Source organism: Eptatretus burgeri, chromosome 1 (assembly GCF_056783735.1).
Source record: "Eptatretus burgeri isolate ZD-2024b chromosome 1, Ebu_testis_v1, whole genome shotgun sequence".
In the NCBI taxonomy this organism is placed as follows: domain Eukaryota; kingdom Metazoa; phylum Chordata; class Myxini; order Myxiniformes; family Myxinidae; genus Eptatretus; species Eptatretus burgeri.
Genome location: NC_140961.1, coordinates 75,945,686 through 75,969,558, shown reverse-complemented (window position 1 = coordinate 75,969,558; position 23,873 = coordinate 75,945,686). Strand labels below are relative to the sequence as shown.

The 23,873-nt window shown below is 45.1% G+C and overlaps 1 protein-coding gene across 6 annotated transcripts in view; it reads left to right on the top strand.

The window, feature by feature from the left end:
* LOC147034779 (uncharacterized) overlaps positions 1 to 23,873 on the top strand; it is a 160,129-nt gene that overhangs the window by 71,864 nt on the left and 64,392 nt on the right. For 2 of the 6 annotated variants that reach the window (XM_085888853.1, XM_085888860.1), the window contains exon 3: positions 6,797 to 6,850. The exons of 3 other annotated variants lie outside the window; for them this stretch is intronic. In XM_085888853.1, the coding sequence (XP_085744979.1) occupies positions 6,797 to 6,850 (54 nt within the window). Of the gene's footprint in view, positions 1 to 6,796; positions 6,851 to 18,575; positions 18,719 to 23,873 lie in introns of those variants that run through there. One more of the 6 variants, XM_085888886.1, reaches the window with a different exon arrangement.

Sequence of the window (23,873 nt, the reverse complement as noted above, 5' to 3'; positions counted from 1 at the left end):
CGCAGCTTGCAAACTGTTGCCTTGATCCTGGCGCACATGGAAATGAACAGGGGGGGCAAAGCAAAAATTGAACGGGGCTGGTGAACAGGGGCAGTGGGCATGGCATGGCAAAGGTGATCAGGCAAACACAGCCCGCAGAAGAAGGCCGCTGCAGGCAAACACAGCCGGCAGATGAACTGGCCGGCACAGGCCTTGAAGTACCACAGCTGCAGATGATCCGGCCGGCACAGGCCTTGCAGCAAAACAACAGCTGCCGATGAAGTTGGCCGGCCTCCGCCTTGAAGCAAAACACGGCCAGCCGATGAAGTTGGCCAGCTCTTGCCGTTCAGTGGAGGTTGGTGGAGGGAGTGCGGTGGTGCTGGCCACTTGGAAGGCGGGCTCGGACCTACCTACCTGTCTCCCTCCCACCTATCGCCTTTGCCTGTCACTGTACATACCCACTCCCTTAATTTGTCAAACCCCAATTTAGCCCCAGCTTAATTTTTTTTATTATTTTTTTTTTTTCTTTTACTTCCCCACTATAAATCGTCCCCTAACCCCCTTTATCGTCCTTGTTCGGCTAACCTATTCTGTCACCTAGCCTACTCCCAACCCCTACGTTCCCTTCCCGGAGGGGAATAAGGGAGAGCTAACGTCCTGTGTCGAGGCCCAACGAAGCCTCAGAATGGCCTCCCCAGAGTTCAGCGATCTTAACACCAAGTGGGTCCAGCGGCCCACAACGACAGCGAGGGGATGGATGGTGCGGAGGGGTACATCTCCTAATCTACCCTAACCATTTAACTGTTAAACTACCCCTGGGCTTTCAACAAGCGCCTCTCGCTTAAACTATTGGTTCTAACAACCCAGATTCCCGTCGCCTGTGTTGGTGTCCTCACAATTTCGGGCCTCGCCCCCAATTTTCTCTCCGTGCCCTCACACGGTCTCCTGGCTGGGACACGTGGCTCCCTTTGGCAGGCACGACCCTCTGCCGAATCTCCCGCTATGGCACCCCCGGGCACTACACTGCCTCCGAGCCTACCAGCTCCCTAACACCGGGGAGTGCCCCCCATGGCACCTCCCCTGAAACGCACACGTGGCAGGCCGGCCTCCCGGGCCCCTTTCCGAGGGTCACCCGTGCCCACAACACTGCCCACGCGGCTAATGGCGCCCCGGGCCCCCGCACCAAGCAGGCGCCCCCGTGCCCACTACTCTATCCCGGCCCCCATGGGCCCATGCCCTACCGCGGCCGACTAGCCTGGTGCCCGGGGTACCCACTCAGCGATACTCACCTTTCGCAGCCACGCTCCCAAGCCCGTCAACAGGGCTCCTGCACCCTCCAAATGGGTTTCGAGCCTACACTCCCCACCAACAACAAAACGACCTCCATTTTTCAATTTGACTAACCCCCTAACTCACTTTACTCTGACCCCGGGGTCCCTTGGGCGGGAGTCACTCCTCCCCCCAATCACTCATCGCACCATGCATTCCCCATTCACTCCATACACACAGACCCGCTGGCCTCACTCACTCACCAAGCACATGCTTCCACTTCACTCACCAACTCTTCAACACACACACCACTGAACTCTGCCATCCTCCTATCTACATCCCCTAACTAACTCGTGCTCCCACGTCGTCCCTTAAACTACAGCACGTTCCTTTTAACCTACGTAGCTAAACTACGTCCCCTCTACACATCCACAAGTCTGTCACTGTCTCCAAATAATCCCATTAATCAATTTCCCCACCTAAATCTGGCTACAATCCCTCTAACTAATCCATTCCACAGACTCCATGAGGACTTACCCCTGCCCCATGAAGTCGGTCTAACTAAGCTAACCCTTCCCCCTAACTAGTTTCCATCCTGTGCCCCGGGTAAGGGGGTCTTTCACCCCTTGCCCAGGAATCCTGTACACCCGAAAGTGAGGCTTGCTTTTTTTTTTTTTTTCCATGCGCAGCACCTGCGCGGCAACTCAGAGCTCGCGCACTTTGCACCTGCCCGTGACGTCATGCAGCTGCACGTGTTCCTCGTTCCTCCTTGGACGGGACCATCCGGCAGAGATACCCCTCCTGCCGGATTCCAACCCCACGTGCAGCCATGGCGTCACCGTGCGCAAAAAAAAACACAAGCCCCACGTCTCGAGGGGTTCCCCACGCGAACACATGTGCTTTGCCCGTTGGAGCTTAACACACACGATCGCGTGGAGAACCCGTCCGGTCCAAATCCGTTTACCTGCCTAAACTTTGTCCGTCCGCGGGATCGGCAAATCCACCGCGTGCGTTTCCGGACCGGGACTTCACTCTCGCAAGCGAGCACGTGGTGGTCTCGTGCGTTGCACAGCACGAACCGCGTGCTCACTGATGGGTGAACCCGGCACGGTCCCCGAAACAACTACAGCCGCTACACGGCTTTCGTTTCTCCCATGTCGCCGTCTCCGTCTCCATTCAACACACGCATACCTGCGTGTTCTGACACTTCACACAGTCCACTCCATCACATTCACACGGGGAGACGCGGCTGCGTGCTCCCGCATGCCAACCGACATCTCCCTCTCATACCGCTCTCTCACACACACGGTCTCCCTTACATAACCCATACCACTCACACGTGGTGCTCCATTCACTCGTGCCTCACTCACACACGCGGGGGCACTCACCCGCGGTGCCTCATCCATACTCCGTGCCTCACTCACACACGCGGGGGCACTCACCCGCGGTGTCTCATCCATACACACGGCGACACTCACACACGCGGTCTCTTCCACACACGGTGCCTCACCCACACACGCGGGGGCACTAACCCGCGGTGCCTCACTCATACAGGCCGTTTCACTCACGCCCACGGCCTCTTCCACACACGGTGCCTCACCCACACACGCGGGGGCACTAACCCGCGGTGCCTCACTCACACTCCGTGCCTCATCCACACACGGCGTGCTGGGAAGCACGCACTCTGGCACCATCGCCACCACACCACTCACACACGGGGTCGCTTCCACACACGGGGACGCACTCACGCCTTGCACCACACACACAGGGACAACCACACTGGGGATTCGTGTCCCCACAAGGGTCTCCGGGGCCTCTATACCCCCCAAGCTCTCCGTGCACCCGTCCACAGCACTCGTCCCCTCAACCTCGCAAAGCACGACCGAACTCACCTGGTCGTGACTCGCCTCAAGGGGGCATACTCCCTCCCCTCGTTCCTGGAGGAGGCCATCCAGGTGCTCGCACTGGGTCTCTACCCAGTCCGCCAGCTCACCCCCATTATCCTCCACTACCTCTGTGTGTGTGTGTGCGTCACTTACCCCGTCCTCACCGTGCAGTCTTCCCTCTATTTTTTCTATCTCCCGTGTCTCTGCCAACTCTTCACCCTTTACCTCCCTTGTCTCAACTATTATTTCCTTTGTCACGGCCTTCATGCCCGCCTGCAGGCATCGGCCCATGTTCTGCGTCTCACCCCGGAACTTTTTCATTTCCTCCTTCATGTTTGCTTCCATTCCGTTTATTTTTGTATCCATCTTCGTTTTTACTTCGTCCATTTGCTTGTTCATGTTCGCAATCATCTTCGCTGTCGTTTCCGCATACATTTTTGCCAGCATGGTGTATAGCTGGGTCATGTCGGGTGCGCTTGGGTGAGCCGTTTCGGCAGGGGTCGGGGAAGGGTTTTGGTGGAGAGGGGGGGGGGAGGTGTCATACACCGCGGCCGCTGCCGCACCCACCTCAGGTTCTGGGTTCAGTTGGGCGAGTCCGTGTTCCTGCACAATCAACATTTCCTGCTCGGGGATTCCATCCTGGACCATGGATCCTACACTACTACACATATACATTTCTAATACCCCCGGCTCCCGCTCGCCTTGAGACGCCATCTTGCTTCTCGTGAAGGGTTAATTTGCTCGCTCGTAATTTGGAGGGAATCGGGGGTCGCTTCTCTCACCCCTGGACCGATTCCCGTGAATTTAGCCGGAGACAGGAGAGCCTGTTTTCCTGTTCTCCAATACCAGTGCCGCGAGGAGGGCGATGAGTTTATATCGCACGGCCTGACACCAGTGTTGCGGTCTTCGCGCCCGCCGGCGTGCGAACGGCCACGTAACTCGAATCGCGGCACGTCGCCCACCGGACGGACAATCCAGTCGTGACCCTCTCGGACTAACGCCGGGAACCAGTCACGGGTGGACCTTTCGGTCTCACCGCGATCGAGCCAATCAGCCCCCGCGTGGGATAGGGTTGCTCGCCAAATTCGACCTACCTAAGTACCCACGCGGAGGGTAGACCGGGCGATCGCACCTCGCCGCAGGTCGACTTCGGACACGGGCCACTTAGCGACCCGTTCCGTACTATCAGAATAACCGAGCGGTGTTATCGTCGACCTCGACGGTTCGATTAATTATTGGGGTATTCAGCCCACTACCAACCCTTTACGTGAAGCAAGATGAGGGTTCAATGGGGGAAAAGACGAAGCGAAGCGGGAGAACAGTTCAACAATAAAGCACATTTATTCGCGACGAACGGAAAGCACACAAATACAATTCCACCAAATGCACACAGAAAAAACACAATTCCATTTACACAAAAAGCAAATATAAAAGTGAAAACAATGCAGAGCTAATACCGACTACCGAGCACACGGCAACACTTATACAATTCTACTTCACAGACGGCGCCGACAACACATACCCAAAACCAAGGAAAAGAAATACCCTCAAGAATGAGGCGGGCCTGAGGCCGAGACCGGGTCGCGCCTACCCGTCTGGTGATGAGACGCGGAGCGGCGATGGCGCCCTCACTCCCGCGGGCCTCGCGGACAGTGCCTGGCAGGGGGTGGGAAAGGGGCCCCCTTGGTCGCACTATCTCAGCGCGGGGGGGAAACAGGAGGGGGTTGCTGATGCTCGGGGTATAGAGGATCTTTATTATCCCTGGTGTGCGTCTCCACCTCGGCCAGGTCGCGCTGCCGGCCTTCCTCGGGCGTGCAGCTCCCGGCACCGTCGCGAGCACCCCCTCGTCTGCCTTCGCCGCTGTCGCCTCTCCGCCTCTGGACTCTCCACCCTGGACTCTTCTTTGGGCTCTCCTCGTTCGACTCTCTTCAGCTTCTCCAGCTACTGCAGGCTTCGGGCTCCAGACTTCCACACTGCTCTGACTGACGAACACGGTCCTTTTATCCCCCCCCGTAGCTTCGCCTTTGACCCCCTCCCTTTGACCTTTCACCTCGCTCCCCATTGGCCCGAGAAAAAGTGGGCGTGAAGGCTTTTTGATCCACAAATTTGCATATATCGATCGTTCTGGAGGCGGGGCCAAATCGCCCCTCGCTCACCGGTTGGACGGCAAAAAGTGGGCGTGTGTCGTTTTTGATCCGTTTTTGAAGCACAAAATCCGTGATTTTGTACACGCTGTTCGACGCGCGCTCCGCACGAGTCCAACACCGGTACCCACAGCGGGGCAAGAACGGTGGCGATGCTACGGTTGCGAGGTGTGACGTGAAGGTCGTGGCGGTTGTGGTGAAGCGGCGTTGTGGTTGGTGGTTGATGTTGTGGTTGTGGTGGTAATCATGGCGGTTGGTCCAAAATAAAGATAGTAAAAGAAAAACGGCTATCCTGAAGAGTCGCAGCTCGCATAAATGACATGTATTCCCACTAGACAACGGGTTCGGGCCTAACTACACATGTACTTACCGAGATACCTCACCTAAGGGACCTGAATGGTGCTTTGCGAATCTGGTAACCACAACAATACTTTTCCGTGCCTCACTCGGTTAAAAAAAAGACATTTCTTTTCCAAAGCTTCTCCCTGTATTAAGGCAAACTTCATGCAGCCCGACTCTCCCAAGCAAAAATCGCGCACAGCCCGCACATCACAGCAGGGCACCAACACATTTAGCACGATAACCGCTTTTATGGTCAATTTTAATCCAAAGAATTTATCCTGACAGATAGAGGCTCATATAAGGACAACAAACATGCTCCTCTGTCCGCTTTCATACAAAAAAAAAAACACTCGATCGCGCCAGGCAGAGGATTAATGCTCTGTGACAAGGCCCGCAATGGCCGCGTGATCAAAGACCACTAGTCATTTCCCCCAAAAGCATTTCTGCAGCTTGCCTAATGTCTTTGTCCTGGTTCTTGGATGTCATTGTTTCATTCACCGACGAGTGAAGACACAGCACGCCTCTGGGCACAGCATGTGCACTTCGACACAGCTCGCCCCCACCTTTTATCCTACCCCTCCTTCCTTCGCACCTTGGTCCCGCGTCTCTCCCCATCTCCACATCCACAACAAACTGCGTACATACGTTCGACCCACACGTCAAAACGTATACAAATTAATTTAGACACATTTCAGAACTATTTGACTCTGTTAAATTACCTTTTATTTATTTCCAACTGCGATTAAATAATTCTCAATTTAATTCGTGTTATGTTCTCTGGACTCCAGGACTTGGAGATCACAATCAAGGCTTTATTCGGCACATCTGCCACACATTTTCCCGTTGACTCGTTTTTGAGTCGTTAAAAAAATAAAAAAAAACTCTCAAAGAGGAACACGACCCCCACCTTTACCCTTCAGGCAAGGTGCACACATTCCTCCACTTCACAATGGGGCATCCTTCCCTCTGTGGGGAATCATTTCCTCCCACCTTCCATTTCCACACCTCGTTTTCACGAGCAGCCTAGCTTCGTCCTCTGTTCTTTCAGCACCTCGCTTTAAATTAACAAATATTATCACATCAGAACTAATCTCAATTCCTGTTCTTTTAATGGATATTACCCCGATTTTGAGTTGGCTGCACTGTAACCTTCCCTTCCCCCTGCGTTTTTTTCAGCCACCTCCTCACCGGGAAGGCAAAAGTCGTGGCCAGCGACCTCGTACCTTCCAGGTTTGGACACAACCTCGACGGATTAAGGAAACCCTCAGATGGGTTACCTGGTATTCTCTCTTGATTGCCCCCGCTCCATGCACTGCAGTTGCATGAGTGGGGCAAGGTGTTTTCTCAACTTATTCTTTTAATCTTAACACTTACAACTTTTCTTTTTTCTTTTTCCAACATTATTTATTTGTCATGTTTCTTCCTTACACATCTTACAAGCTTTAAGTTTGGTTCGGGCTTATTCACATATGCATATCTTAACGAATTTTATTCTAGGAATGCATATGGGTACTTTTATATTCATTCATAGCATGATTCTAATTCATCACATGACCTTGGTCCATAATTTCCATTACAGCTTTATTTTCACACTTTCCCTTGATCATTTCTAGAGTATTCTTGGACTGGTCAGTGTTTTGCCTGGGGTGGTCTCGCGTTGGGTTGGGTGTCTTTCACACCTTTCCACGAGCCCTCACACTCCCTTGCACACCTTCCACGTCCTCAATCTCCCACAGAAATACCTTGTCTCTCGGAGATTTCTCAGGTTACCCTCCCAGGGTTGTACCTTGCAATCTCCCCTTTAGACACTGTCCTCCAGGGATTTCTTAGATGAGCCTGCGAGCGTCACCTTCAACCCCTCCTTCGGACACTTAGACACTGTCCTCCAGGGATTTCTTAGATGAGCCTGCTAGCGTCACCTTCAACCCCTCCTTCGGACACTTAGACACTTAAACCCCTGGGGTACCCCTCTTTTTGATGTGCATAAAGCTCCCTCTTTTTCCGTTCTTTAAGATAAGGACAGATCACAAAGAGGCAGCAAAGTTGCATGCCCTGGTGTGAGAAAAGAGGCAGTTCTTACCTTATCTTTAAGCCGGCCGGCTTCTGTCCTCATTTGTCTCACCAAGGCAGCAGCTCCCCCTCCCCCCTCGTCTGTCTTATCCTGCCGCACTACGCCAAATGTCGAGATCATGTTCCACCGCTGATTGAAATCGAGCAATGTCCACACTGATCATGGTAGAGAAGAGCCTTTTAATTCACATCAAAAGAGTACATGACAAAGTGAGACAGAGACTACCTACAGTATCCCAGCTCAGTCAAACTCTGGCCCGCAAGCAGTTTGCTTTACTTTATATATACTTTTTCCTGCTCATCTGTTTTCATGATTTCCCCAACTTTCATCAGATTTATATTTTCTTTCTTAGATATCGTATTCTTTGAAAGTAACAACACCCCAGCACTGGTTCTCTCCTGGCCTGACAAAGCATTGATCTTTTCACTAGCAAGAAGATCTGTTATCGGTCAGGCAGATCTTTATCACAATATATATTATCTTCTCATTCTACTGCAAGATGTTCCCTTTTGAACTATACCAAAACAGTGCTGATTTATGATCGGGCTTCTCCGAGCTCAAGGCTCAAAGAATGTTGTTACAAGGGCCAACAAGAAAGCCAGATGTTCAGCTGCACGACAAAGAGAGAGATAGAGATAGAGATAGAGATAGAGACAGCCTACAGCCGACTTGCTTTGATTACCAACAGTCAAAAACTGTAGCTTACTGAGAGCATCTTAAATGCTTTGGCTTCCTCAATTAAATGCTACATTCAATTTAAGAAAAGGTAATCCTATTAAAAATGGCTGCTCTCATCTTGGGAGCTGTTCAACAGCTCCACATGCTTAACACTCGGTTGTCAAAATTCTGGTAAAAATCGGATGTTTTATGTGAGGTTTGGTGTAGAAACTTCTGCTTTGCGTCGCTACCTTCTCTCGAGACAGCTTTTATTAGACAGGGTCAGAGGTCAAGTTGACGATTTCGTAAGTACCAGTCTATGACTGCTTGTTTTTTTTTTGTGTACACTGTCGAGGCTCATATGAGAGGTAACACACAACTCACAACAAGGGGGGCGGGAGACGAGAGGTAAGAACAAAACAGTGGTGAACAGAGACATGAGGAGATCTGTGGAAGGGAGAGGATTGGGTGGGGAACACGGGTTATACAAGATGGACACCACAGGGACTTTCAGGAAGGAAAGCAAGGAATTTGAAGGAGGTGGGGTTGAGGTGGACTAACAGGGGTAGAAAAAAATCCTGGTTTTGGATGGGGAAAGATAAGAGGTGGTGGTGAACAGCTGTTTTGAAGGCCTGGAGGGAATAATGGGATTGAAGAGAGTGCGAGAGTTTATTCCAAAGCCGGGAAAAAATGAGGAATGAAAGAGTGAAGGTGAGCAGCAATTCGTGATTTTGGTAGTTTTACCAGAAGGGAGTTGCTGGCAGACCTTGAGTACCCTGCGGAAATATGGGGGGGGGGGGTGTGGAAACAATTTTAGTCACAGGAAACTATAAGTCAAATACAAGCTGTTTATTCAGTAAAATACAAGACACTTCTGTGCACAGAAGGAAGGCTCCAGCCTGCTACATAGTTGCAAGCTGAAGACTTCATTCTACATAGAATATTGAGTATATGTTCATTTTTACCACGATATCAGATGGAACTTTGTGGACTTCAAATTTACTACATAGAGAGGGTTTTGGTTTGTTTTGGAGTTTTGTTTACAGTGTGGGGAGGGGGAGATAGGAGAGAGTCATGTTTTACCCTGCTGACTAAGATGGTCACTGGATAGATTAAGTTTTACAAGGTTGTTTCGACTAAATCAGAGAAATATGCGTATTCTGCTCTTTACTAGCTTTCTTAGCATGTACATTTATTAAATTATTTCTTAAAAGCACTAAACTAGTTAATTTTGCATTTTACATGATTATAAATTACATTTTTACATTCAATTAATAATTCAATTTCCACAGGGGGCGGGGGGTGAGACTGGAGAGGAGAAATATCGCAGACAGAGCGGGGAGGGGGGGGCGAGACCAGAGAGGAGACGGTAGAAGACAGAAAGACCACCGACCTGCCGGTGGTGAGAGAGTGAGAGGCCCAAAGACTCAGCCTAATCCTAAAGACTAATGTGAGATGCCAATAATCCTAAATGCCTTGGTTTCCACAGCGTGAAGCCGAGAAAGGTGAGAGGCGGGAGCACCAGCCCAGAGGGGAGAGCAGTAATCCATCAGGCTGCGGACGGAAGACTTGTATGTGGTTATGAGCTCAGGTGGGCCGTTGCAGGACTTTGCACGACTGAGGATTCCCAGTCGGCGACTGGCTTTGGAAGCAAGGTTTGAAATGTCGCTTTCCCAAGAAAGATAATGGCAGATAGTGAGACCCAGAAGCTTGATTGAAATGACTTCTTCCAGAGGATTGTTGAGAAATTAGATGGGGGGGGGGGTTTCATCCGATTGACTTGAAATTTGAAGAGGATATATATTTCAGATCACTGAATTCAACCACCAATTACTTTTGAGGGTTCACATAGGCCAAAAGGTCAACATTGACTGAATTTCTAAAATTATCAATTTTCATCTGAGTCACTTAAAATTTGAAGAGGATTTATTTTTCAGGTCACTGAATTCAACTTGGCAATTATTCTTGAGGCCAACATAGATCAAAATGTCCAGATAGGCCAAAGGTAGGAACTTCGGTGTGATTTCTAAAATCCTCAATTTCCATCACATTGAAGGCACTAGCTTGATAATGGAAATATATTAGTGAGTTCATTTAACAATCCTGCTGGAGTGACAGTGCCTGAGACTGAGATATACTTGGATTGAAAGACTTCTTCCATATGTCAGACCAGAATCAAATCAATTCCAGATCAGCAGAGAGTGAAGCAGCTGCTGTCTGCCTGTCAGTGGGATGGGGGTCCTGTTCAGCACTATACAGAGTCATCTGAAAAAGGGAAGAAAGTTTTTTTTCTCGAGCAGTGAAGAGGTCGTTTGTGTATATGAAGAACACTACTGTGTCCAATACACTGTCTTTGGGTACTTCTGCCTCCACTGAGAGAGGAAAAGAGGGTTATGTTGATTTCAGTGTGTTGACTGCATGAATGGAGGAAGTCAGAGAGGCTTGTGTGCTGATGACCTTGTATGCCACAGACAGTGAGCTTTGCAAGCAGAGCAGGATGCCGGACTGTCAAACTAATATCAAGGCTCAAACTGGGAAATTGAAACTTGCCTCATAAAAGTTATATACACTGCTGAAACTCAATTTAATTTGCCATCTTCATTGAACTGCCATGTGTCATTGTTTGGTTGAATAACAAGGCAGGCTCGAATAGAGGCAGACCGAATGGCCTCATCTGTGATCTGTGATCTCTCACTCTCTCACTCTCTCACTCTCTCACTCTCTCACTCTCTCACTCTCTCACTCTCTCACTCTCTCACTCTCTCACTCTCTCACTCTCTCACTCTCTCACACACACACACACACACACACACACACACACACACACACACACACACACACACACACACACGTCCCAATGTTATTCCACATTATCCTGCTTTTTTGTATGCAAGGCCAATACTACAACAATAATGGGAACCATAAGACACTTCGCAATTTGTTTCCATCCTGAGAGGAAAGATACAACACCAGGCACACCTGATATCAGACCATACAGTCTTTTGTCCATCTCCCAAGTCCTGGAGGTAACCATTTAAAACGACCTCAGGAACATGCTCTTGTTCTGAAAAATATGTTCTGGTCCGTTTGCTCATTAAGGATGAAGTTATAACGGAAACAGCTCATGATCTGGACTGTTTGGATCATGTATTTTCTCAAAAGGTCCTTGTTTCCAATCCCTCCACTCCATTTACACATTTTCCTCCCCCCATAAAAACAATTCTCTGGAGTGAGCTTCTCACCTGCAAAGGTGGACAAGTATCCGTACAACCTTGACTCGTCACCAGAAATTGTTCCCGACGGCCTCAGTGTACCACTGCATTTGAGCGAGATGTTCCTCTTTCATTACCTCCACTACCACCATGGAAGTTATGTTTTCACCCCTGTTTGTCTGTGAGCAGGATATCTCAAAAAAGTTCTCGTCAGATTTGGACGAAACTTAGACAGGTTGAGTGTATGATAAGGACGAATCAATTAGATTTTGGTGAAGATCTGAATCTGGATCCAGATATGATAATTATTCAATTTCTTAAATGATTCTTCACCATTGAGAGGTGGGGCCAAAAATGAAATATACCATGGTATTTTTAAAAGATGTGCATGAGTTCCAACGAAACTAGGTGGATGAGCTGGTTCGGTGACAAAAACAAGCCGATTTGATTCTGGTTCAGGTCCGGATCCAGATCCAGCCTATCAGTTGGATATAAGATGTAAACTGTTCAGCCTGGCGGAGGTATGCGCTCTCCTGATGAGTGCTATTCTAGTGGACTCTTCTGCATATCCTCTTGGAGTTTGCCTCGCTCTTACTTATGGCTTATGGCAGGTGGCTTATGTTGTCTCTATCTATAATAAGGGTGCCAAGACAGTCCTCTGTACAACTTACTCGTATGTCTGTTCTCCATAATCAGTAAGGTAATGGAATCAATAATCTCAGCAGACCTCAAGGCCAACCTCTTCCCAACTCTTTCATCTCAGATCACCGAATTGTGTTCTGTGTTGATGACTCCACCTTAGAAGTGTTCTTTCTGCTAACTCAGCAATGGATAGACACTGAATCGCAAGCAAGAGGTGAGAGCAATCTCACCAGCATTTGACACCATCTGGCTCCCAACCCTTGTCATTAAACTTTTTTCCAAGGGTATTTGGGTCTTCTCCTCAACTGGCTGATGGATTCTCTTCACGTCTGTAAGCAATACATATCCATCCCGATGGCTCTTAAAGTTTTGCATCCTACAAGAGAACATTCTGGGACCTACTGCACCCTCACTTCCAGTTCCGGTTCGGTTTTACTTCCAGTTCCTGAGCTTTGGTCATGTTCTTCATTGTTTTCCCTGTTGTTGTTTTTTTGTCATGTTTTTTAATGTTATTTTGTTGTCTCCATATTTACTGTATTTCTACTTTGGTTTTGTTTTCAAACGTGTGCCAATTTCTGAGTATTTGTCGGACGTTTCAGATTGGGTTCCTTGAGGCTTAACCTCTTCCTCGTTTGTGTGCACGCTGTTATTTGATTTTTTGATGTTATTGATTTTGACCAATTTCCCAGAAAATGTCTGCTGCTGTTCTTCTGCTTCATTCGGTTCATCTGACCATATGCCTGTTAAAGTGGACATCTCTCTGGCTGTTATCAGAGATCCACCTCAGTGCCGAGTCTGGCATTTCACTCGGGCTGACTGGCATGGTCTTCAAGCAGCCATCAAGCTTGTAGACTGGTCTCCCATTTCTACTCTCACCAACATCAACTCGTCCTGGGAATTTTTTCAAAGAAAATCTCTCTCTCTCTCTCTCTCTCTCTCTCTCTCTCTCTCTCTCTCTCTCTCTCTCTCTCTCTCTCTCTCTCTCTCTCTCTCACTCACTCACTCACTCACTCACTCACTCACTCACTCACTCACTCACTCACTCACTCACTCACTCACTCACTCACTCACTCACTCACTCACTCACTCACTCACTCACTCACTCACTCACTCACTCACTCACACTCACACACTCACACACTCACACACTCACATCTCATCTTCGTTTGCCCTACCATTCCTCCTGTGGTACACTGAAGGCTGTGGCGAGGCAATTTTCCTGAACCAACCTGCCTTCACCTTATTGAAGGCAATCTCAGTTCCTACCACAAAGCTCGGAACAAGTGTGTGTCTACCCTCAGGAGAGCCAGAAAACAACATCTTTCAAATCTCAAGTCTGGGCTCTCAAACCTCTCTCCCTCCTCCAAATCCTGGTGCTGTCTCGTTAAGTCTGTTTCTGGTGTGTTCCCCCTCCATCCCCTCCCTTACCTCAAATGGCAGCACGGCTGACACTGCACGTGAAAAGGCTGAATGCCTAAACTCAACTCAAAAGGATGAACACTTCAGTCTTTGTAGGATTGAGTTTGAGAAAGTTCATGGATCATCCATATAATATTTGAATTACAGAAAGATAGGAATTCAGAGTTTTCATCAGGTTCAATTTGGACTGGTATATCTGGATATCATTCACACAGCAGTGAAAGCCGATTTCGAAATTCCATAAAATTGTACCCAATGGATTCAGATAAAGAGAAAAAACGAGTGTACCAAGAACAGATCCTTAAAGAACACCAACAGAAAGATTAATTTGGTCTGATTAATATCGAGCAATGTCTACAGTAGATAAACCATCTGTATATTTGGATTTTAACTATTTATGTGCATGATTCAGCAATAACAGACAGAATTGAAGATGGTCAATAAATAATATTAAGCTCAACAGTGTCAAAAGCAGCCGATCCAGAACTCCAGAACTCAGAAGACCAGAACTGGACCACAAAAGGTCCAGAAGCAGAAGTATTAGGAATGCAGCTGATCCTCAGTCTGCTTTGTGCAAAAAACACAAAAAAGTGACCTTCTCCTGAAGGAAGATAACCATGTGAAAGCAGACTGGTTTGATTATACAACAAAATGCTGGTGCAAGTATTCCTGAATCTGATTGGTAGCAGCATGTTTGAGAATCTCTGACATTATATTCTCTTTTTAGCTTTGACACGAGCCTCGACATTGCGTACAAAAAACAAAAAGTAAAAAATTCAACAAATAAAAAACAGGTCTCTGATTTCAATCATTGTTTATGTCAACATAATTTCAGGCCAACTCAACATGGTAATTCTTCTGATTTGTTTAAGTGACATGGAACTGAAGATGATGTAATAGAGCAAGTGATTGTTTTTCTTTGATGTGGAGATAACTGAATGTAAGGAAACAACAACTGATGATGGAACTGTATCAAGTGAAAAAGACTTTTAATATCCAACACACATTGCCTGTTATTGCAATACATTTATTGTACACAGTTTCTGTTGAGGTCGGATGATGTTTTATTGACTTTACATTCGTTATTAGTCTTCGTATGGCAGTGATAATTACCCGAGCCGAAGGAGAGGGTGTTGCATTGGTGTTTGTTTGTTTGTCTGTCTGTCTGTCTGTCTGTCTGTCTGTCTGTCTGTTTGTTTGTTTGTTTGTTTGTCTGTCTGTTTGTTTGCTCGCACAAAACTTTAGCGTTTTTCTTCGTAACCTCTTGTCAGATCTCGACGAAATTTTCACCATCGGAGCGACTACTCATGTAGAATTTTTTTTATTGGTAATTATGATGTCATCGGTTACATGGCGTGGCAGCCATGTTGGAAAAACGGAAAAACTTTGGACCTCTGTATCTCTGAAAACACACGAAGGGGAAAAAAATTGAAACTTGGCACATGGCAAGTACGCCACGTGGGGAATGAGTGATTTTTTTTTTGTGACATCATTGGTGCCTTCGTTATGACATCATAATTGCATGTGTATAATGCTACATCTGATCAATGAAAATTTTTGAGGGTCATCTAGGGATAAAATGGTCCACAGAAAAGGCAAAAAAATGATGACGCCATCGGTCACGTGATTCGGCAGCCATATTGTTTTAAAAAATATCTTCTTCTCTGAAGTGGCTCAACAGATTGAGGCGAAACGCTACATGTATGACCGCCTAACCATGAGGAAGAAAAGGTTCAGACATATGACATAATAGGTCACATGGTTTGGCAGCCATATTGGATTTACCCAAAAACCGATAAAAAAATCTTCTCCAGAAAGGCTGGACAGATCGAAGAGAAACTTCACACAAATGTTCCCCAAGCCTTGGGGATACCAGGGTATTCACAAATAACTGATGTCACATCGTCTGGCAGCCATATTGGATTGAGCAAAAATATTTTATAAAATTATTTTTCTGGAACCGCTTAATCAATCGACATGAAACTTAACAATTATGATCTTGTAGTGATGGGGAATATATGTTTTAAATTTTAACTTGATTGGACGCATGGTCTGGCAGCAGAATTGTTTTTTTTTTTAATCTGCATTCTTTTTTTATTATTAATACTACTATTATTATTATTATTATTTTGTGAATAAGGCTCACTTAGCTGTGCCTGGATTGGTTTGAGGGTAGAAGAGTCGCATCTGAAACTCTAATCCTATCCAGGTTCTTCCTGATGACTTCATCTTTGCTCTTTACTTGTTTGGGTTCCTTCTGATTACTCCAATGCAGGACTGTACCTGTTTGGTCTTCCATTTGATTTGAATTTAATTTATTTTAATCCCATTCTAAACTCAATTCAATAATAATTAATAATCGTCATGGGTCAGTGTCAGGTGTTGAATCAAAGCGGGACGTCTTGGTACCCGGTCATCACCGCCAGCAGTTATAAAGTGGCAGTTCTAATTATGTCTCTTATTAATTATGTAACACACCAGTACACAAACGCCACACAAAATACACCACACAGAACTACACAAACACCACACAAAACAAGTCTTGGTGAGGGTCTGCAATCTCGGATCGCTCTTTTTCTTGTTCTGCTTTGCATTAATGTTGATTTTGTGATCCCCATCACGTTTCTCCTACCCCCATCAACCTGTTCATGACTTACAAATAATTGTGGTCTCTGAAGTGACTTAATGGAGAAAACATTTTTCACACTTTATGCCTCTAGATTAGCATTTTCACAAGAAGTAACATAATGACCTTTGGTGTTCTGCTTTGTTCAAACAAAGCTGAAATTATTTGGTTAAATGAAAGAGGTATGTATGAGTTTTTCCATCATGGTGTGAGTCACTTTAAGCAAGGTTTCTTTTGTGGGATTCAAACTAAAATATGGCAATTCTCTGTTTGTATGTATATATGTATGTCTGATCATTATAGAGTCAAAAAGGGATGAAAACAATGTTCACCAAATATTGTATAAATGCTCGAGGTACCCAGGGTCAGGTCATACTATCATGGGCACAAAATAATTCCCCCCTTCTCCTGCTGCCCCCAATGAGAAGGGGGAGATAAGTTGCACTTTTCGCCTATACACAGATAATAGTGCAACTGCCAAAGGGTGTTGAAACTTTTTTTGTTCCCGAGGAACCGGTGTTACTATTACCAAAACGAGATGCGTCCATCCATCTGTCACTAGAAGAAGAAGCAGGACCTCGAACAGGGAGGGGGTATTGCTACCATATTTCGCTCCTGGTACAAGTCGTTATTACTTTTTTCTTTTTCAAAAAAACTGCAATGTCTAAGAACTTTTAGAAGTACGGTATAACAGTAATTGCAGTGTAAGAACAAATTTGGAAGGACATGACGTGTTCAGGTCATATGTACAATTTAGTCTGTCCAAAATTATTGTTTGGAATATGGGAGTGTGGGGGATCGAGGGAATCCTGTATAGTTTATTCATACAGTGCCCCTTTTCTATTAAATGCTTAACATACTCAGAACAATGCCAATCTGAAGCACCTGTTTTTTCGTGATAACATTTTGCACAGGAAATACAAAACCCTTTGGCCTGTTAACCACTAATGTGGGTCTCGACACGGTGACCACCTTCTGAATTTATAGCAAGCTACACTGCACTCTACTTTATATAGAGGATGGTGTATTATGATTGCTATTATAACTATAATGGCACTCAGTACAGCGCATACGTCTACCAAGCTGAACAGTTTACGTTTTGTATCCCACTGATAGTCTAGATATGCATCCGGATCTGAGCCAAAATCGAACCAATTAATCTTTGTTACACACCCAACCTGTCCACCAGATTTCGTCCGAATCCGTCCATAACTTTTTCAGATATCCTTCTCTTAGACAAACAGGGGTGAATACATACCCACCTTCAATGGTGGAGGTAATTATTGTTGTTGTTCTTGGGATTGTTGTGATAGGTAATTAAACGAGAACTAAATTTCAATCTTTATTATTATTGTTCAACTTACTGTACTTTGAGGAGGAGCGGACAGCCACACAGTGTCCATGTTATGAGGTATCACAAATATCCGAGGATTGGAAGGTAAGAATGGTCAATGTAGATATGACTAACTTCAAGGGATCACAATCAAAAATTATTTATGAGACACCAATTAAATAGTGCATGTCTGATCATTCCCCAAAATTCTAGTGAACGAGCTGAGTACCCGCCCTATGGGCAATCTTGTTCCAAGCATGCAACATGTTCTTGTGATGCATACCTTTATTTGGGTGGCGTATAGGTAACTGACCACTCTGTATACAAATAAAAAAATAACCTGGGTTACGTGCATGAAACAAAAACATATCTACTGCTTATAATTCAAAACACCTCGCAGCACTGGAAAACGTGGGGACAGGAATACTGTACTGTAAATGGTGAAGACTTGTAATACGCTCCCCCACCTGGAGGCGGCGCTACATGATGCACATTTACATGAAGACGATTTGTGTTCCCCCCCCCTCCCTCCCCAAGACCACCGGCAAAGATAAAAACACCCCCATACATTAATTGGGGTCACGTTGATCCTCTGTAGAAAGTCTGGATGTAAATGTCCCAAAACTGTAGGAGTAGCTCGACAAACACACAAACACAGGTCCATGAATTATAGGAAGGATGTTGGATAATTAATCAGCAAGTATTGTAAGAAAAACTCATTTTGCTGTTTTGTTTTCCTTGATTTTTTCTAAAGACCCTGTGTTGATGTAGACGATTAATTTGCTGTAATGCATGATGGCAAACTAAACCGAAGGCTTTTGGTGTGGCTCCTCAGCTAAAGTTGCTGGTTAAGGTCACATGTCTGTAACGGTGGTGACTTAAATCAACAAGACGTTGATATGCTGTTGGTTGATGTACCACCTGGAAAGCAAGAAGGAGGAGCTGACATTTTGGGTGTTAACCCTTTATCGGAGCAAAAGAGAGTCAGTACCCAAAGCGTCAGTTTGTCCTCGTTTCCCATGGTGGTTAACATACCTTGATCAATGTCTTGTTGATTCCATCCATCGTTTTACCTGTGTGACGACACAGATCAGCACTAGCCTTCACCAGCAAGAAAAATTCTTCATTCTACTTGTTGGTAAGAGGCAGCCAAATGTGATGAGTAGAGAATAAAGTGAATAACTGAAAATCGTAGTTGTATATAGAGACTGTTAAGAGGCAAATGTAGTTGGATAAAATAATGGTTTAGTATTGAGACCATGGCTTTTTATAATTTAATTGCAAACATATGCTTTGGTGAAGTTTTTTAAAAATATATTTTACTTTTGACGCAATTGTTGTAGATGAATTAAATGATGCAATAATCATCTTGAAAATAATTCAAAATCAACTAAAATGAAGTTTGTTGCTGATACCAAGATGCCAAAAGTCCTTCTCTTTGTCAATATAACACAAGTCTGCAGGTTTAAAACGATTATTTTGTGTTTGTGGTTTTCTTTTCCAACCTTGTCAATGTCCTTGAATAATAATGTGTCATAATGAAATTACTTCTTCAACATTATGCTGCAAAAAAGTCAAGAAACAAACTATTTTATTGAAATAGCATCACGAGCCGTAGTGTGTTACCATTGAATACAATGTACATGGAATCCGCCTTGTGTGCCATCATCACAACTGAACACAAAAACAATACGCTTTTCAAAATTGATGACTAGCTGAGATTTTAGGGTATGGTGTGGTGTAAGTTCTGCAATTAGCATTATGTACCTCATTAAATAGAGTAATCAGGCTCCAAGGTGTTTTCCGCTGAGCGATTTTCATTTGCCCAGCACAAATAGTACGATTATTCGATCATGTACTGTCAGCTTTGAATTGGTTGGACTTTGGGATTCTTCCCCATTTCTTCCAGATTTTGCGGTCGTCGTTGTCAATTCTGTAGTTTGCATTTTAACGCATCCCACATCCCCCCCCCCCCCCACCAGTCAGACTTGAACAATGAGTACCTGGAATTGTCACTGAACAAAACCAGTTTCCGCATTTCGAGGTCACGTGAAAACTGCCTTTTGCATCCTGTCATGTGATGCGCTGCATTGTGACAACTGTGGTTAAAAACTTCCATGGAAATCCTTTTTTGTCGTATTACATGTGAAAGCTTTTCTATGAGAGATAATGTTAAATTGTCTATATTTGGTGCTTGTCCAACCTCACAAAGGCTCCTGATGAAGTCTTTACAATGACAATGACAACAGCAATGAAAAAGCTCAACAGATCATAAAATGCAATTTGTTCGTGAGAATGAAAAAATGAAAAATCACTCATAGAGCGACATTTGGCAAAGCAGACCAAAGTAGAAAGGCATTTGGAAGAGCGCATACCTCCGTCAGGCTGAACAGTTTATGTTTTGTATCCGACTAATGGGCTAGATCTGAAACAAAATTGATTCCGCTTGTTTTTGTCACCTAACAAACTCGTCCACAACTTTTTGAGATTATAATGATAGTTTTTGGCCCTATCTATCAATTTTAGAAACTGGGTCTGTGTTGACCTTTTGACCTTAAAATTAATTGGTGGTTGAATTCATTGACCTGATATGCAAATCCTGTTCAAATTTCAAGTCGATGTTATGCAAATTGAGGATTTTAGAAAGTGATCCTAAGTTGTTGACCTTTTGGCATGTGCTGACCTCAAAAATATTTGGTGGTTCTATTCAGTGAGCGGATGTGAAAATCCTGTTTAAATTTCAAGTCAATCGGTTGAAAATTGACAATTTTAGAAATTTGGCCGATGTTGATCTCAAAAATAATTGGTGCTTGAAAATTCAGTAAGTGGATTTGGAAATTGTTTTCAAATTTCAAGGCAATCGGATGAAAATTTACAATTTTAGAAATTTGGCCCATGTTGACATTTTGGCCTATGTTGCCCTTTTGGCCGATGGTGACCTCAAAAACAATAGGTGGTTGAATTCAGTGACCTGACATGCAAATGCTCTTCAAATTTCAAGCTAATCCTATTAAAATTGAGGATTTTAGAAAATTTAGCTCAAATTTGATTTTTGGCCTATTTTGACCTTTCGGCCTATGTTTACCCCAAAATTAATAGGTGGTTGAATTCAGCGACGATTTGAACAACATCGGTAAATGCTTGTCCGAGAAATGGTTGAGGACGTATTCAACATCAGGTTTTTTACAACTAAAATGGCCGCCAGTCGGCCATCTTGGATCTGATCTCAAAAAAAAAATGAGGCGCATATGTATGCCATCCTGTGTTGTCTTTGTGCCAAGTATGAATAAAATCAGTGCATACATGTCCGCACACGCGCACGGACACGAAAATCGAGACCAAATCCATTATTCCCCGTTTCAGACCAAGTCCAACGGGGATAATAATTTCTGATATGCATGGAACTGGAATGTCGGCTGAGAATCGCAGTTTGCCAGTTGCAGTATTTGAATCTGATTGATCTCGCTTGGTATTTGAAAGACAAGTTCAGATAGCTCATTGGATTTATTGATAAACCTTTGCTGATTTATCTCCAAAAATCTCCACCTTCATTGTATGAGTGTTGGAAATTTTTTAATATAACCACTAATTTAATGTAAATAGTAAGTGAAAATAATTCCCCTTTGCTTCTTCAGCATATAGATTAGGGCTGGCAGGATGGCCCAGAGCAGGGTTGTCCAATACGTTTGCCACTTGCCACATGTGGTTAATCAGCCAAAGACGCATGGTGAATTGATGTTCTTCAAAAGTTGTGTTTTTGTTTTTTAAGTTGAGTTGGTGCATCAGTCATCAGATGGCACTAGAAGGTTGCCTATACATCCAATATTATTTCAAGCCAACTAAATTGGCTGAGGTTAAACTGCTTTTTAATATTACTCAATTACAAATGGCTTCCATTGTGCTGACAGTACTACCTGCAGATATCAGTGATCTATCTGACCGTCACCCAGTTTCTATATTCAAATCTATAATAAACTTCTATGCTGCATCAGCAGCAGCAGCAGAATTTGAAACAGCTTATTTAATCATCTGAGCTGGTGACTTTGGCTTGCAACAAAGCAGCGGGGATTCTGTCTTGGGGAAAAAAAAAAAAAACACAAAGCGTTTTTAGATGGAGAATTGGTGAAATAAATCTTTTGTAGAACTATGGAAACTTTGCTCGAAAATTATGAACCAAAGACAAAAAAACGACATCATACAGAAGGTTGGAAATCTGCAGCTGGGTCACTGGACGATTGCTCATTGAATGCAAGATTTGTCATGGAATCTTGAATCCCAACTGCGTGCTCATTTGAAAACCTGTGTGTCGTTTTCGCTGGCTTTGGACGAGTCAACGAGCCGAGACACTCTACAGCTCATTTTCTGGATTAGTTTTGTGTCCAAAGACATGCACTGGCAATTTGTGGGCTGAAAGACCGCACTCGTGGCATCGACATTCTTTACACTTTCAAAGGTGTCGCAGAAAAGTTTGAATTAGATTTGACGAAGTTAGCTTCAGTTACGACGGATGGTGCACCTGCATTAATTGGACGAAAATCTGGATTTGTCAGTCTGCTGAAGCAGCACCTGACTGTGGTTTCTAGCCTTCATGGCCATGATTTGGCATCATATCACTGCCATTTTGCACCAAGAAAATATTTGTGCTCAAATTCCCGGGGAAGATACACTGGAACGTTTGATGGACATGGTTGACAAAGTCGTCATTTTTATTCGTGGTCGTGCTCTGAACCATCGACAGTTTGTGCAACGGTTGAAAGAAGCAGAGTCAGATTTCATAGAAATCATCGACTGTGCGAATGTGCGGTGGCTGAGTCGTGGAAAGGTCTTGCAATGATGTGCTGCCTTGCTCACTCCAATCCGAGACTTTGTTGCCGAGAAAGGAAACAAAGCAACTGACTGTGATTGTGGATGAAGCGTGGGAATGTGACTTGCGTTTTCTGACCGACATTAGCACCCACTTGAATGGACTGAACCTGAAAGTTTTGGGAAAGAGCAAGCTGATTTGTGATTTGGCACAGTGTGTGTGAGAATTTCGGTCAAAACTGAAACTCTTTGTGACACACATGAGGAGTCAGGATTTCACGCACTTTCGAAATCTGCAGCAGTATGCAGAAGATGCTGATTTTAATCACCAGCACTATGTGAAGTGGTTGATCAGGAAATTTGAACTATTCTTTTTCGAATTTGGAAGGATCGCCTTTCAGTTCATGCAAGATCCATTTCATTTTCACATCTGTAATTCTCAAGATCTCGCATATATTTTGTATCAGTTGGCGAATATTGTGACCTGATCGCCGCAAATTTGGCGAGCATCAATATCCTATTGGACAACAAGGACCTCCGAGAGGTACGCACACTCGCCTCTGAGCCGTTTAGCCGAGATATGAATCTCGGTGCAGGGCAAACAGGTTAGGGGTGGTAGGATGGCTGAGAGGCCATCCAGCCTGGGTTTGAATCTCGGTGCAGGGGTGGTAGGTTAGGCAAGAGGCCGTCTAACTTGGGTTTGAATCTTGGCACAAGGCATCCAGGTTAGGGGTGGTAGGATGGCTGAGAAGCCACCCAGCCTGGGTTTGCATCTTGGCACAGGGCCTCCAGTGTAGGATAGGGGTGGTAGGATGGCCGAGAGGTACACAAACCTCTCCCAGAAACATTAGCCTCCAAGCTGTCTAGTCTGGATTCTTATCTCTTCCTCGTTATAAACTGTCATCCCAGTGATTCACAGGCAGGGCATGACATCAATGTGTGTGCTGTCCTTTAGATGGACATTAAACTGGGTGCCGACATTAGATCCCACGTTAAAGATCCCACGGTGTCCTTTGTGAAGAGTCAGCAAGCTATCGCCGACACCATGGTCAAATTCCAAATTCCTAGTCTAACCTACAGGGGGCATTGCATTTGCGGCACAGCCATGCCCTTGGCCATTGATGCTATTCACAGCCGTGTGCTGATACCGAACAACAACATCATTTCGGTTGCAGAATATTTTGGTGTGTGAATTTTGGATTTTATGACAAATTTATTAAATTTTTGTTGGATACCGCGACATTATTCAATGATAAAATGTCACCACTGTACACTCACTCCTAAAAAGGGTGACGTATTTTGATGTCTTTGCCCTTTGTGATTTATGTACAAGTTTCCCCACTCACCTTGGATCAATGTTTTAAAAAAAAAATCTCTTTTGTAAGAACGGCAGTTTACTCATGATGTACAGTACCTCCTGAAAAGAATAGGCGACGATATGCCGATTTCCAGGTTAAATTCTTTGTTTCAAGATACAGTGTACTAGATAA